Below are 14535 nucleotides of genomic sequence, written 5' to 3' on the forward strand. Positions count from 1 at the left end.
AAAAAAATTAAAATGCCATAAAACTATCCCCTATTTTGTAGATGCTATAACTTTTGCACAAACCAATCAATATACGCTTATTGCGATTTTTTTTTTTTTTTTACCAAAAATGTGTAGAAGAATACATATCGGCCTAAACTGAGGAAAAAAGTTGTTTTTTTATATATTTTTGAGGGATTTTTATTATAGCAAAAAGTAAAAAATATTGCGTCAAAATTGTCGCTCTTTTCTTGTTTATAGTGCAAAAAATAAAAACCGCAGAGGTGATCAAATACCACCAAAAGAAAGCTCTATTTGTGGGGAAAAAGGCATGTCAATTTTGTTTGGGTGTAGAGTCGCACGACCACGCAATTGTCAGTTAAAGCGACGCAGTGCCGAACCCCAAAAAGTGCTCTGGTCAGGAAGAAGGTAAAATCTTCCGGGGCTGAAGCGGTTAAAGTCCCAAAATTCTCCCCGTTTTTTTGCTAGCAGGCTTCAAAAATCAGGCAGAATAGACTCTGCTCAGGGGTGAAGGCAGTAGGCTTATGCTTCCTTCTTACAGTTCTGTACAACTGTAGTGTGTATCCATGCGCCACCCAGTGGACACAGGATAGCATCGTTCTCGTCTCTTCTACATGTCAGCGATCGCTGCCTCTAGTGGTTGCCGGCGGTATTGTGACGTGTCCGGTCACTTCCTGCTTCTGAGGCTCAGGGTGGGACAGCGGAAGTATCTGAAGAGCATCGTCTACCTGGGAGCCTCTCCTCATCCACACACCGTCATCATGCCGGTAAGTGATCGGAGGGAAGCAATGATCGGTGGACGCCTCTCCTATGTCAGTGGCGGCTGCAGGGAGCACGGTACTCCCGGAGATGGATCGTCCGAGCAGGAAGTGCCGGGCGAGGCCCATCTGTATTACTAAACACACCCCATGTGTGATCGGACAGTCCCCTCCATGTAATAGATGTGTCTCTAATGGATTCTCTTTAGGTGATCTCTGAGGATCTGATTCCAGAGCAGCCATAGGCTGGTGTCTATCACTCCCATCATTGCTCTTAGAGATACAGCAGCATTCAGGCCAGTGACAGAGCGTCTAATCCCTGTGTCTGTCTACAGAGGGCGCCATTCCATAGAGATGCACTGCAATGCTCTCAGGGCTCATTCATAAGTGCGACAGGCACTGCCGCTCCTCTTAAACGCGATCCATGCTCAGATTGCTTTTCAAAGGTGTTTGATAGGCGGTGAGAAGGACACCTCCTTACTGCCTGATTTAACCCTGGAATTGCCGTATTTCTGCTCCGCAACCACACCCATTGCAGTGCCGTTCTTACATTATTATAATAATACAGGATTTATATAGCGCCGACAGTTTACGCAGCGCTTTGACTTCTATGGAGTCTTACATGACTCCATAGAAGTTTGGCGGCGGCACCACCTGCCAAGAGCGAGATGCTGTTTAAGTTTTGGCACAGCGTGTGTACAGCAGCGACCAGTTGTATATGAGTGTTCGGAATGGGGCGGTGGTTCAGGGTTCGGTGCAATCGCACAACTACACTGAATAGCATTGCTGGAGAGATCTGCAGTAAGGATGAGCTCCGGCGTGTTCGCACACTCCATGTGCCGAGCCCACCAGGAAGTTGGCGCTGCGCTAATCACAAGCAGTGAGACATTTTCCTGATGCGCGGCTGCAGAGATTGGGAAATGTCTCACTGCCTGTGATTAGCGCAGAGCCAACCTCCTGGCGGGCTCTGCACGTGGAGTGTGCGAACACGCCGGAGCTCATCCGTAATCTGCAGTGATGGATCTTGTACTGCTGTCAGAATACCCAAACAGTAAGGATGAGCTCCGGCGTGTTCGCACTGCCCACATGCAGAGCCCGCCAGGAAGTTGGCGCTGCGCTAATCACAGACAGTGAGACCTTTTCCTGATGTGCGGCTGCAGAGATTGGGAAATGTCTCGCTGCCTGTGATTAGTGCAGTGCCGACTTCCTGGCGGACTCTGCATGTGGGCAGTGCGAACACGCCGGAGCTCATCCTTACCAAACAGTGGGTGCATCTGATTGGCTGCGGGTGCTGTTCAGTTGATAGTTTTCCGCCCAGCTGCTTTCATAAGCCAATTGAAAAATCAACTTTTTTTTGAACCCGGTGTGGTACCAACAGGGCCACCCATGGAGCAAATTTTGGCCAATTCAGCAAAAATCGGCCAAAATGAAATGTATATATGGTCGGCTTTAGTGTTCACACAGAGCTGGCAGAAAGGGGAACGTGATGTGTCAGGCAGGAAATGATTCTCACTGTCAGCCTTCTGCTTTGTCTTCATCTTCTCCAAATATAGTATTCACTTCTTTCTCAGCAAACCTTTTAAGGCTGCATTCACACCTGGGCGTTTTCAGCTCATAAAACGCCCAACAAGCAAAATCCCATTCATTTCAATGGCACCTGTTCACATCTGTGCGTTTTGTCACCTGAAGGAAAACGCCTGAAGCTCAAAAAAGTACATGAGCTTCTTTTTGGCCAGATTACAGGCGTTTTTCTGCTTTTTATATTGGTCACCTTTTGCCCTGTATATAAAAAAAAAAAAAAATGCTGCAAAAAAGTAGTAAAAATCGCAGCAAAAACGCTCAAGTGTAAATGCAGCCTTACATATATACTAATCTGTTTTGTCCTCCAGATGATTCCAACTAGAGCCCATTAGACCGGGTCTCACAACCTTTGTCAGTATATACTTTGTACCATGTGATGTACACAACGTGCCCATGGCTTTGAATGTACAAAGTTTTTTTTATAATGACACTAACAATATTTAAGACCAAAAAAATAAAAAATAAAAATTTAATTTTAAGTGTGCACAGGTTTTCGTCCTCTTTACTATGAAACCCCAAATAAGATGTGGTTAAACTAATTAATGTCAAAAGTCCCATAATTGGATGATTATGAAAGGTCCACTTGTGTGCTTTCAAAGGGTCACATGATCTGTTACATGCTGTAAGCATAAATACAATACATTTGTTCTTAGAGCACCACAGTGAAGCATGGTGGTGGAAGCATCAGGCTATGGGGACGCTTTTTATCAACAGGGACTGGAAAACTGGTCAGGATTGAAGGAAAAATGGATGGCACTAATTTCAGGGCAATTCTGGAAGAAAACCTGTGTGTCTGCCAGATTTTTAAGATTGGAATTGAAGAGTCACCTTCCAGCAGGACAATGACAATAAACATACTGCTAAAGCTATACTAGAGGAGTTTAAAGGGAAACTTTTAATTGTCTTATAATGGCCTAGTCAATACCCAGACCCCAGTCCAATTGACATTCTGTGGTATGACTTTAAGAATGCTGTAAACCAGTGGTCTTCAAACTGCGGCCCTTATTTGCCTTTACCTGGGCCTTGAGGCACTATTCTGCCTACTGACACCAACAATGGGGCACCATAAATGACACACCAACAATTTCTCCCAATGATACCAATGGTGGGTTACTATTCCTCCCCCTGATCCCAAATGAGGTGATGTTTAGTTGCACTGATGCCAGGGAAAGTTCACTCCCACTAACTACAGTCTGGCCCCCTAAAGTCTGAAGGACAATAAACTGGCCCTTTGTTATTGACATTATGGGTAAGGGGGGGGGGTGATTAAAGCAGATCTCCAGGAGGCCTCACCTGAACCCAGAAAGGCCGGCAGCCTCCTGATAATGGCACAGGAGAACATGGCTGTGTGGAACCCGAGCGACAGAGAAGAGGATCTCGGCAGAACAACACTCAATTCGCTGGGAGGGGGAGTATCTGAATTGAGGAAAAAAAAATAAATGGGGGAGAGGGTGAAGTTCTTCTTTAAGGCTACTTTCACACTGAAAGCACCCGGCGTTAGCAGTAAAGCGCCTCTAGTTTAAAGGGTTCAAAGCGCCCATATTGCAACTCTGCCAAAGCACTTTGCAGGCGCTTTGGCAGCGCTGCCCATTCATTTAAATGGGCAGGGGCGGTTTAGGAGCATTGTATACAGCGCTCCCAAACTGCCCCAAAGATGCTGCTTGCAAGACTTTTTCTAACGTCCTGCTAGCGCACTACACCAGTGTGAAAGCACTTGGGCTCTCACACTGGGGCTGCAGGGGAGGTGTTTTTCAGGCGCCTTACACGCGCTATTTCTATCGCTAAAACGCCTGAAAAATGCCTCTGTGTGAAAGTATCCTTGGTACAGTCAAATGGTACAGAGCCCAAAACATAAATTTCAATTCCAGGTTCTAACAAATCCAGAAAAACACCATGTGGGGTGAATACTTTTGCAAGGCACCGTAGCTTGCCATAACAAAGCTAATTATCCCCAACAGGTCATGTTTTCCTGGATTTAGTTTATGCCACCACCTTCAGTACTGCAGCTATTTTCACTTTGGAGAGTTTTGAAAACATTAACTGTTGGGCATACTTTGCTTTTGGGGAGGGGACAAGTTAACTGTTAGAGCTTAAAGTAGAACTAAAGGCAAAACGTATTTTTTTCATTTTGGATAGAGTAAGGGAGTGTCATAACCTGTCAGTTTATTTTTTGCCATCTGTGTCCCATTGGGGAGATTTCCCTTCACTTCCTGTCCGATAGCCAAACAGGAAGTGAGAAGAAATCCCTGCAAATTCACAGAATTCCCTGGGGACCCCTGGGTCACCAGAACTAGTGTCCACATTGGAAGATTTCCCCTATATTACTTTTCTGCGGACAACTCAAAATGTGGGGTTTTCTTTTACTTTCACTTTTCATGATAATGGTAAACAGGACAAATGGAGAGGGGGAATCTCCCCAATGGTGGTACAGACAGCAATAAAAACTGACAGGTGTTCTAATCCCGATCCACTCTATTCAAAACTTAAAAAAAAGGTGTTGCCTTTAGTTTATACTTTAAATGCAAAGGCTTTACATTTTAAAGTAACACAATGTATGTGATTCACAAAGATTGCTTTTACTACATTTTTTGGGGTCTTTTGAGTGTTAAAAGTGATTTAACTGAAGAAGTTACAGAGCTCTGTAGTGTACACATGACCGAGCGACTCCTTGCATTGACATTCCTTATCAGACAGCTCAGTGCTGCTTCTTTGCTTCTTTAGCTACCCCATAGTGCTATAGGAATCCTTTGTAATGTTCATTTTAAACAAAGATTATGTACACAAAAGTAGATTAAAGAAATGTAAAACATCAATTTTAAAATATATATATATATATATATATATATATATATATATATATATATATATATATATATATTATTATATACACTTTTAAAAAGAAACAAAATAAAATTTCAAAGTAAACTGCCCACATAATCTAATTGTACAATCTTCTATAGCTCTACAAACAACTATGTAAAGCTACTTTCTAGATGATTGAAGCCTCTTGCATGTGGTACTGTTGTATGATCATCTACATTTTTAGACGTAATTTCAGATATTTATATTGGATGTATTTGCACGTATTCACATGGGCAAATGTGCACATTTGTGTGTAATTGTAATCTCCCGTTCTAGCCCCAATGTTGTATTTATACCCATACTCAAATATGTGTGTATTTATTCCTATTTGGATGTACCGGCACAAATTACTCACTGGGAGCGCAGATTTTTCTATTTTATTTTGTTTTGTTTTTTTTATTTTACTCATGAATACACAGTGCTTGTTGTACGCGCTTGTGTGTGTATAGGCACATTGTAATCAATGGGCTGCGTTTTTATATTTTTTCAAGCTGCAGTGTGCAAGAGGCCTTAGAAAAGAAGTATGGGCTTTTCAAAAACATTATACTCATCTAGGTGGATGCAGCATCAATCTGATGCTGCGTCTTTTCCCTACCGGCTCCGCAGTGAGAACTGAGCTATCAAATGCTGACGATCGCTCAGTTCTCCCCTTCGCTCTGAGTAGACTGTCAGTCACCGGCTCTATGCTATACCCCTCCAACACTCACTGGCAAGGGCGAGCGGGGCTGGCTCAGGCTCTTGGTGGATCACAGAGAGGCTGAGCGAGGTGGCGGTCCAGGGTTCTGGGTGGATTCTGACCATATGGTCTGGATCTTTTCAGAGCCTGGACTGGCTCTGTGATGTCAGCTCGCTGATGGCTGAATATGGGTCACGGGAGTGCAGAACGAATTGCACTTTTGTGAATGTAGAGGTTATGACGTCACTCCGCGTCATTCAATCAGAGAAAGTCTTGTGTCCCCCCCCCCCTTATCTCTCTGTGGTTAGTATTCAGAAGGGAAACTGCTCTTCCCTGAACATGGAAGACTGTTGCTATCACTGTAGTAGCCGCAACTACTACAGTGATTTACAGCTTACACAGGGATTGGTCAAGTATGAGATATGCATACCTACATTGGTCTTGTTTGCAGTAAAAAATCATACCTAAACTTCAGCTTTAATAAAAAATTGAATGGATTATTTAAGTTGATCTTCACATGTATAGTTGTTGGCAAATGTAAAATGATTGTAACCCGCATGGCCAACTTTGGGGGCATTGTTCTTCTATGTACACGTGTTTTTTGTTTCTGAAAGCCCTGCGCTGCAAACTACTGCACCAGAAAAAGCTAGGCACTTTGGAAACTAGTGAATTAATGTTAATTTGTAAAAAAAAAAAAAAAAAAATATGAGCACTAGTGGACAGGGACTAAAATGTTTTATATAATTTCTGTTTGTTACAGGCTTATCATTCCACATTAATGGAATCTGATGTCAAACTAACAGGAAACATGGCATTACTGCCAATTAGAAGCCAATTTAAAGGACCCGCCCCTAGAGAAAGTAAGTACTGTATTCAAAAGCATTTCAAAGATTTCTTTCACATTCCTGCTCCTCTACTGTTTCCAGTCTCAGCTTGCTTACGACATAGATTTTTTTTTTTCTCTAAATAAGCGGCATAGACTGTGGTTCCTTTCCATGCATGTGTTTGCTCGCCATTGTTGTTATCAGCAGTGTGACTATTATTTCAGCTCCTATTGGCTCTTCTTGCAGAAAATAAAGCTCTTTATGGCAAATAAAGACTGTTGTTCCATTATGAATTGAATCTTATATATCATAATGAATATTATATTTCACAGAAGGGTGTGGATAATAACTACATAGAAAGTTCTGTATGATATATTTCTGAATCCTACTAGATACATAGATTATACTGTATAATATATCCCTTAATCCTGCTGTATCACAAAAGATTTTTCACCTTAATGCATGAAAAACCGTGAGAGTTTACAAGCCTTTAAGGCATTCCAGTCTTAGTCCGTAGGGTTCAATATTGAGTTGGCCCACCCTTTGCAGCTATAACAGCTTCAACTCTTCTGGGAAAGCTGTCCACAAGGTTTAGTTGTGTCTATGGGAATGTTTGACCATTCTACCAGAAGCGCATTTGTGAGGTCAGGCACTGATGTTGGATGAGAAGGCCTGGCTTTCAGTTGAATTCATCCCAAAAGGCATTTTATCGAGTTGAGGTCAGGACTCTGTGCAGGCCAGTCAGGTTCCTCCACCCCAAACTCGCTCATCCATGTCTTTATGGACTTTGGTTGTGCACTGATGCTCAGTCATGTTGAAAAGACCCCAAACCATAATCTCCCCTCCACCAAATGATTTGGACCAATACACAAAGCAAGGTCCATAAAGACATTGATGAGCGAGTTTGGGGTGGAGGAACTTGACTGACCTGCACAGAGTATCTGACATCAACCCAATAGAACACCTTTGGGATGAATTAGAGCAGAGACTGCAAGCCAGGCCTTCTCGTCCACATCAGTGCCTGACCTCACAAATGCACTTCTGGAAGAATGATCAAACATTCCCATAGACACAACTAAACTTTGTGGACAGCCTTCCCAGAAGAGTTGAAGCTGTTATAGCTGCAAAGGGCGGGCCAACTCAATAATGAACCCTACAGACTAAGGGATGCCATTAAAGCTCACGTTATTGGCAGGCGTCCCAATACTTTTGACAATTTCATGTATCTCTGATTCCTGCTAGGTCTTTAGACAGTTCTTTACAATAGATCTCTGAATCCTGCTAGTGGCATAGAAAATTCTGTATAATATATCCCTGAGTCCTGTTAGCTAGACAAGTTCTATATCACATAAGTATGAACTATGATAAAAGGTATTTTTTTTAATACCCATCAGTGAAAATAGATATATATTCTTTTTCTTTGATCTCATGATGTTGTATGAAATTTTTTGTTTTTTTTTATTAAAGATTACATTTAGGTCATATTTTTATTAGTACTCTGTTTCTGTTTTTAGCCAAGGACAATGATATAATTGATGAAGCTATTTATTATTTCAAGGCAAATGTTTTCTTCAAAAATTATGAAATTAAGGTAAGGTAATTGAAGGTTTGACATAACATTTTCAGAAATGTCTTGGGTTATCTTTTAATTATCTGTGGAGTTTGATGAGCCGAAACACATTTGGGGTCAGTTCACCTAACTTCCTGGCTCTTTGGCTACCCACTTTTCCCACCATAAAATGAGTGCTCTCTTGTATTTCTTCTAATCCCCTTGTAGTCTCTATAATTATTCGGAGAAGGTGGGATCCATGTGTACTTGTATGGCTCTTGTGCAGGTCTGAAAACTTGAGCACTAGGGATGAAGTAGTAGTAATACCCTCAGTATTTTTTTTCCTTTTAGCTTAACACATTGAGTATACATTCCCAGTCAACTATTTGTCAAAATTCCCACCCTAGCTCTTGCAGATTACAACTTTTAATGCTACTGGCTCCTGCTCAGTGCTGCTTCCCTGAACTCCTGGTCTTCACAGGAAAACGTTAACAGTGGAAAGCTAACCTATTAGTTTGCAGAAGGGAGGGGTAGGGGAGTTCCTTGTCATCCTAGGCTACAGAGCTTTGTGTCTATTGATGCACACAGTGTAGGGAGACAACTCCAGTTCCTGCATACAAGGGTGGCTCCATAGGATGCTGTCAATTAAAAAAAAAAAAAAAAAAAAAGCCGCCCCGAAATAGGAAATCTGGGGCTGCTGTCATGGCATCAGCTAAAAAACTGGAACATAGACAAAGAGTAAAGATAAAATAAGCTGCATATTTATTTTATTTATTACAGGTAACTATATAGCACTGTCAATTTACACAGATTATATTTTTTATATATAGTACTTTAAGTTCACATCAGTCCCTTCCCTCAAAGAGCTACAATCTAAGGTTCCTAACTCATATTTATACATGCACACTCTCAGTTTAAATCAGCTGCTGAAAGTGATTAAAAACGAGGGTTTATTATCACTTTAACCACACTTAAGGACCGGAAGATTTGCCCCCTTAATGATCAGGCAATTTTCTGGGAAATGATTTATGGCATTTTTATTGTTAATTTTTTTTTTTTTTTTATTAGTATTGGTGGTGACCCGCGATTTTTATCAGGACTGCGACATTGCGGCGGACTGATCGTACACTTTTGACACTATTTTGGGACCATTGACATTTATACAGCGATCAGAGCTAAAAATAGCCACTGATTACTGTATAAATGTCATTGGCAGGGAAGGGGTTAACACTAGGGGGCGATCAGGGGGATAAATGTGTGTCCTAGGGAGTGATTCTAACTGTGGGGGGATGGGACTGACTGGGGGAGGAGACCGATCGTTGCTCCTAACAGAATGGAGATCTGTTTGTTTACATTGACAGACCTTCGTTCTGTGTCTCTCCATTGTCGCGGTGCACGCCCCCCCCCCCCCCCCCCCCCCCAGTGCTCTTAAAGCGGCTGACGTACAGCTACAACGGCTCGCCCAGAGGAGCCAACCTGCCGCAGTATAACTGGGGTGGCTGGTCCTCAAGTGATTAAGGGGAGTTGACTCAGCTCTCCACTTCAGTGCACTGAATTTTACATTTTTGGTGGACTGATCTTTTAATAAAAATACTGGGACACTAGTTCCTGCTTCTGTCCCATATTGATCTTAGCAATTATGGGAGGGACTTTGAGAGTTAGGCTTCTCATTGTTATATGATTGGCAGATGTATAAGCCAGATGACATATACAGCCTGCAGAGCATTGCTGACACTGGCCAGCACACACCAGTCTACTCAGATCTAGCACTTTGCATGACATGTTCAGTGTTCTCACACAATATCTCATGTGTTTATCTCAAAGTCACTGATATGCCTTCTAAATCCATGTTATGACTTTTTTTTATTTTTCAGAATGAAGCTGACCGAACATTAATATATATCACTCTGTACATTTCTGAATGCTTAAAAAAGTTACAAAAGGTGAGGAGTATATACAGACACAAAACACTAACTAGCATACATCCTAATACATTCATATATCCTAAGACAGCCCTCCAATTTTCCACTCGCAAAATAAATGGTTTCTGGTGAGCGTGAGCTGCCTCTGAGGGGTGGGGGGGGCAACAACCGCCAGTAGGCAGGGTTGAATGGGAGCTGTTCTCCCAGCGATCGCCCCCGGGGGGAGTGGAGGAAGAGGCGAGCTGGCTGGATCACAGAGTGGGGATTGCCCTCTGTAACAGCTTTCATTAGAATTGCCATCCGCTTACGGTCACACACACCCCCGCCTCCTGATCCGGCGCTTGTGACAGACAGAACACGTCCCAGCATTGGACCGGCGTTCTGTCTGTCACAGGCGCCGGGTCAGGAGGCAGGACTGTGTGTGACCACAATCAGGAGGCAATTCTAATGCAAGCTGTTATGGCGGGCAATCCCCACTCCGTGATGATCCGGCCACCCTCTCTCTTCCTCTGCACCTATGAGGTTACAATGATGGGCAAAGGTGAGGCTGCATTTGGTGGGCACAGGTCGCACTGCAATGATGGGTGCAGGCGAGGCTGCATTGGTGGGCTCTGGTCACGCAGGGTAGGGTTTGGGTGGGGCAACTGGTGGCGAGTAAACCTTAAGGCCTGGCTATTAGCTCAGGACTTGAAATTTTTAGCACTGTCCTAAGATATTAATTTGAAGATTCAGTTTCGATAATGAGTACAGGCTGCAACTCACTAGCCATTTGTATTTGTTTTTTATTCTTTTGGAATCAGTGCACTTCTAAAGGCCAAGGAGAAAAGGAAATGTACACCCTGGGAATTACAAATTTCCCTATCCCAGGAGAACCAGGGTTTCCTCTTAATGCCATGTACATAAAGCCTTCCAACAAGCAGGAGGATGGTAAGTCTGTGCTCGTGGTGATATGTTTAGTATCAGACCTTGTAGAATGAAACTGACTGATGAGTAATAAAGTATAAGAAGAATAAAGTTTAGAAGTGGAGAAATAAAATATAATAGTTACCTTATTCCTAGCTTTGGCAGGCTTCCGTCACTCTCCTCTACTTTCCAATAGGGGGGGGGGCTTGCTGTCCTTTATGTGCAATGCAAATGATTATGGCAGATTGGGGGCGGAGCATCGAACAGAAAAGGCCAGTCCCACAGTGGAGGGAGGAGTAAGGTAAGTGGGGCTTTAAAGGAAGAATATACCAATTCTCATAACCAATTTTTCTGAAAATTAAAAATGATTTTCAGGCTGACATTCTGATCCAATGGCTTTAATACTTTGAGCCACTGATCTGAAACAAGTGTGCACAACAGTAATGCTGACTTCATGTGCACAATGCTTGCCCGTTGGTCAGTGACTGACGAGGTCATCAAGCCAGAGGCAGGCAGCTATTTTTTTTTTTTTTTTTAAGATTTGTCAGTAATGACAGTGTGAGCCACACAGATTATGCAGTACAACAAGAGTTATCACAATGCAGATTATCTGGCAGCATCAATATTTAGAAGGAACGATCCTTATTTATCAGCATGTTGGAACACAGAAAAAGTCATGCCCATTGAAACAAATCATCCTCCAACTGAATAAGAGAATGTGGCTGCAGTGGGGCAGCACAGGCAGTTCTTATTGTAGAATTTATCTTACTATCTAAAATCCCCAAATCTTTAATCAGGTCAATCTCTAAGGGGTCAATTTTTAAAGGATTTGCTATACGATTTTCACAGTGGACGTTTGCTGCACATCTGTATTGTACAGCATTCCGCTATCAATTTCAAAGAGGGTTCGCCCTATGACAGCTGATGGGCCAGTCTTGTTTTAAATTTTTTTTTTTTTTTTTTTTTTTAACGTCATGGGCGAATCTTGTTCCTAAATAAAATCGCAATATTATGCGGTTTACTAATTAATGAATTTTGTGTGACAGGTTATTCTTGTTTGAAATCTCTCAATTATGTTGTATGCTCATACCTGCATAAAGATGTGTACAGCTTGGGGAAGTGCTCCTGAACATTAATTTGTACTGCCCCTATGAGGCCATGTGCAATGAAAAGTTGTATGTTCACGTTCTATATAATAAACCAATGGGGTGAATATTCTTTGAAGATGAAGCGGATTGCTTTAATGCGGGGCTGTCTATCGCAGGTAGGTGACGAGTATCCCTTCCTTGCCGACCCATGGAACCTGGAACAAAATAAAGAACTAAAATGTTATTTGCAATTTGCACAGCGTATGTTTGCTGGAGCACACAAGGGCCCGGGCAGCAGAAGAAAGTGGGAACCTGGACAGAAGGGGCGTCATACACTGGGACTGATCCCCTGTATTTTCCTCCTGCAGCCGCTAAAAGCCTGTTTCACTTCCTCCCCACCTCCCTCTGGCATTCAGCAGCTACAGGAGGAAAATACAGGGGATCAGTCCCAGTGTATGACGCCCCTTCTGTCCAGGTTCCCACTTTCCTCTGCTGCCTGGGCCCTTGTGTGCTCCAGCAAACATACGCTGTGCAAATCACAAATAACATTTTAGTTCTTTATTTTGTTCCACTGCAAACGTGTGTGGATTAAAGTGTCCATGTAGTTTTCAATGTAAATGTGATCTTTGCTATGTCCCTAATATATATCCTAGGGTTGGTCTGCTTAATAACTTGTAAAACACAAATTCATACAGCATGTTTTATTTACAAATGATCTAAACATAAGCAGAAGTGATTACAGTATTAAGACAAATTATACAAATATGATATAATTATACGGTATTAAGAGATTACAGTATTTTTGTTGTCCCTACAACACATACCAGCTTGTTCATTTCAATGTGGTCTTATTGTTCGCTGTTCCTCCAGAGATCATGCGGGCCTATTTGCAGCAGCTGAGGCAGGAGACAGGACTGAGGCTGTGTGAGAAAGTGTTTGACCCTCAGACAGACAAGCCCAGCAAGGTAAACCAACTAGTTCTACTTTCTGCAATCATTTTGAAGTTTTATACCAATGCAGGTGTTTGTAAAAGAAGAACTAAAGGTAAAATTACTCGCCTTAGTTCAAACGGTCTGGCGGCTGCGAAGTTCTTTGCCAGCTTCTTCTGGGTTTGAGTCTTCAACAGTCTTGATTGGCCAGCGTGGGCTGACAACACTCCTAAGCATGCACAGGAGTGCAGTCATCTCAGCACGCAGGCAGTGTGCCAAAATGTAAACTGACCTGTGCATGTGCAGTTCTGTTTACATTATAAATAAGATTGCAAACAGGCAGGTAAGTGTATTTTATAAAAGGCCCTGCCTGTGGACAATTTTTTTTTTTTCTTTTACTTTTAGTTCTGCTTTTGAGTTCCCTGCAGAAGAACATTTTTAGTGCTGATTCTACATTAAACCATAAGTTTGTATATTAACACGGGTAATATGCCAGTTATAATAATTCACTACATGACTCAGCATGTCTAGTCCTGAATATCTCCGTCCGGCAATTCTTATAATTGTTCCACATTCTTTGTTTTAGTGGTGGATGTGCTTTGTGAAGAGACAGTTCATGAACAAATCCCTGTCTGGTCCTGGACAGTAAAATTATGGGATGCAAGGAGCCGAGCTGTGTAACTGTGTTCAGACTGAGCTAAAACTTTCCATTTTGAAATGAGCTTTTATACTGTTGTTGTAATATAAATGACCACAGCCAAACCAAGAAAAAAAATCTTGTGTGTGGAAGAATATTATGTTAAGCTGGAGCTTAATAAAAGTGATAAATTGCTTCTGGAATAAATTTTGTTTGGTGGGTTTTGTGCTTTGCCTGTAACTCCACTGGTTGGAGAAATTATCATTACACATCTTCTCCTGTATGCTAATAAAGAACATGTTATCCTGACACTGTTTGGTCTCTTGAGAAATAGTCCATCTTATAGCCAAAGATAAAGGACTCAGTTTGTGAATGCTATACAGGCAATAATAAAAAATAATAATTAAGACAATAAGTGCCATTCCATCATCATTGATGTCAGAGAAGTTGTCATCTAAAGCCATACTCCAGACACCGCTTAGGTCATATAATTTCTAGCTAACAGTCAATACTCTGGAGCAGCAGTCACCAACCAGTGGCCCCCAGGGGTTCTGCCACAAATCTGTATTTTGGCGGATGTATACCACTCAATGTTGTTTACAGTGTTGTCCTCTATGCGCGCATTGATATCCGATGCCTCTGTTGCTCTGTCTCCTGTGAACTCGGAGAGAGCGGGAGGTGAAGGAGGGGACTTCCAATGGCAGCACTGATCAGACTGTGAGAGGGAGCACGGAGCTTGAGCACATTGCTGGATAAGCAGGTGAGATCCAATGATGAGTCTGTGTAAGGCAAGAGTGTAATGCAGT

General features: G+C 42.3%; 1 protein-coding gene across 1 annotated transcript; it reads left to right on the plus strand.

The window, feature by feature from the left end:
* Positions 1–612: 612 nt before the first annotated feature.
* On the plus strand, positions 613–14038 carry ARPC3 (actin related protein 2/3 complex subunit 3). Its single transcript, XM_073626421.1, has 7 exons — positions 613–767; positions 6638–6737; positions 8216–8292; positions 10125–10193; positions 10973–11099; positions 13034–13128; positions 13679–14038. Exons 1-7 carry the CDS (start codon positions 615–617, stop codon positions 13739–13741), a joined length of 684 nt encoding a protein of 227 aa, XP_073482522.1. The 5' UTR covers positions 613–614; the 3' UTR covers positions 13742–14038.
* The last annotated feature ends 497 nt before the right edge of the window (positions 14039–14535 follow it).

This window comes from Aquarana catesbeiana, linkage group LG01 (genome assembly GCF_042186555.1).
Source record: "Aquarana catesbeiana isolate 2022-GZ linkage group LG01, ASM4218655v1, whole genome shotgun sequence".
In the NCBI taxonomy this organism is placed as follows: domain Eukaryota; kingdom Metazoa; phylum Chordata; class Amphibia; order Anura; family Ranidae; genus Aquarana; species Aquarana catesbeiana.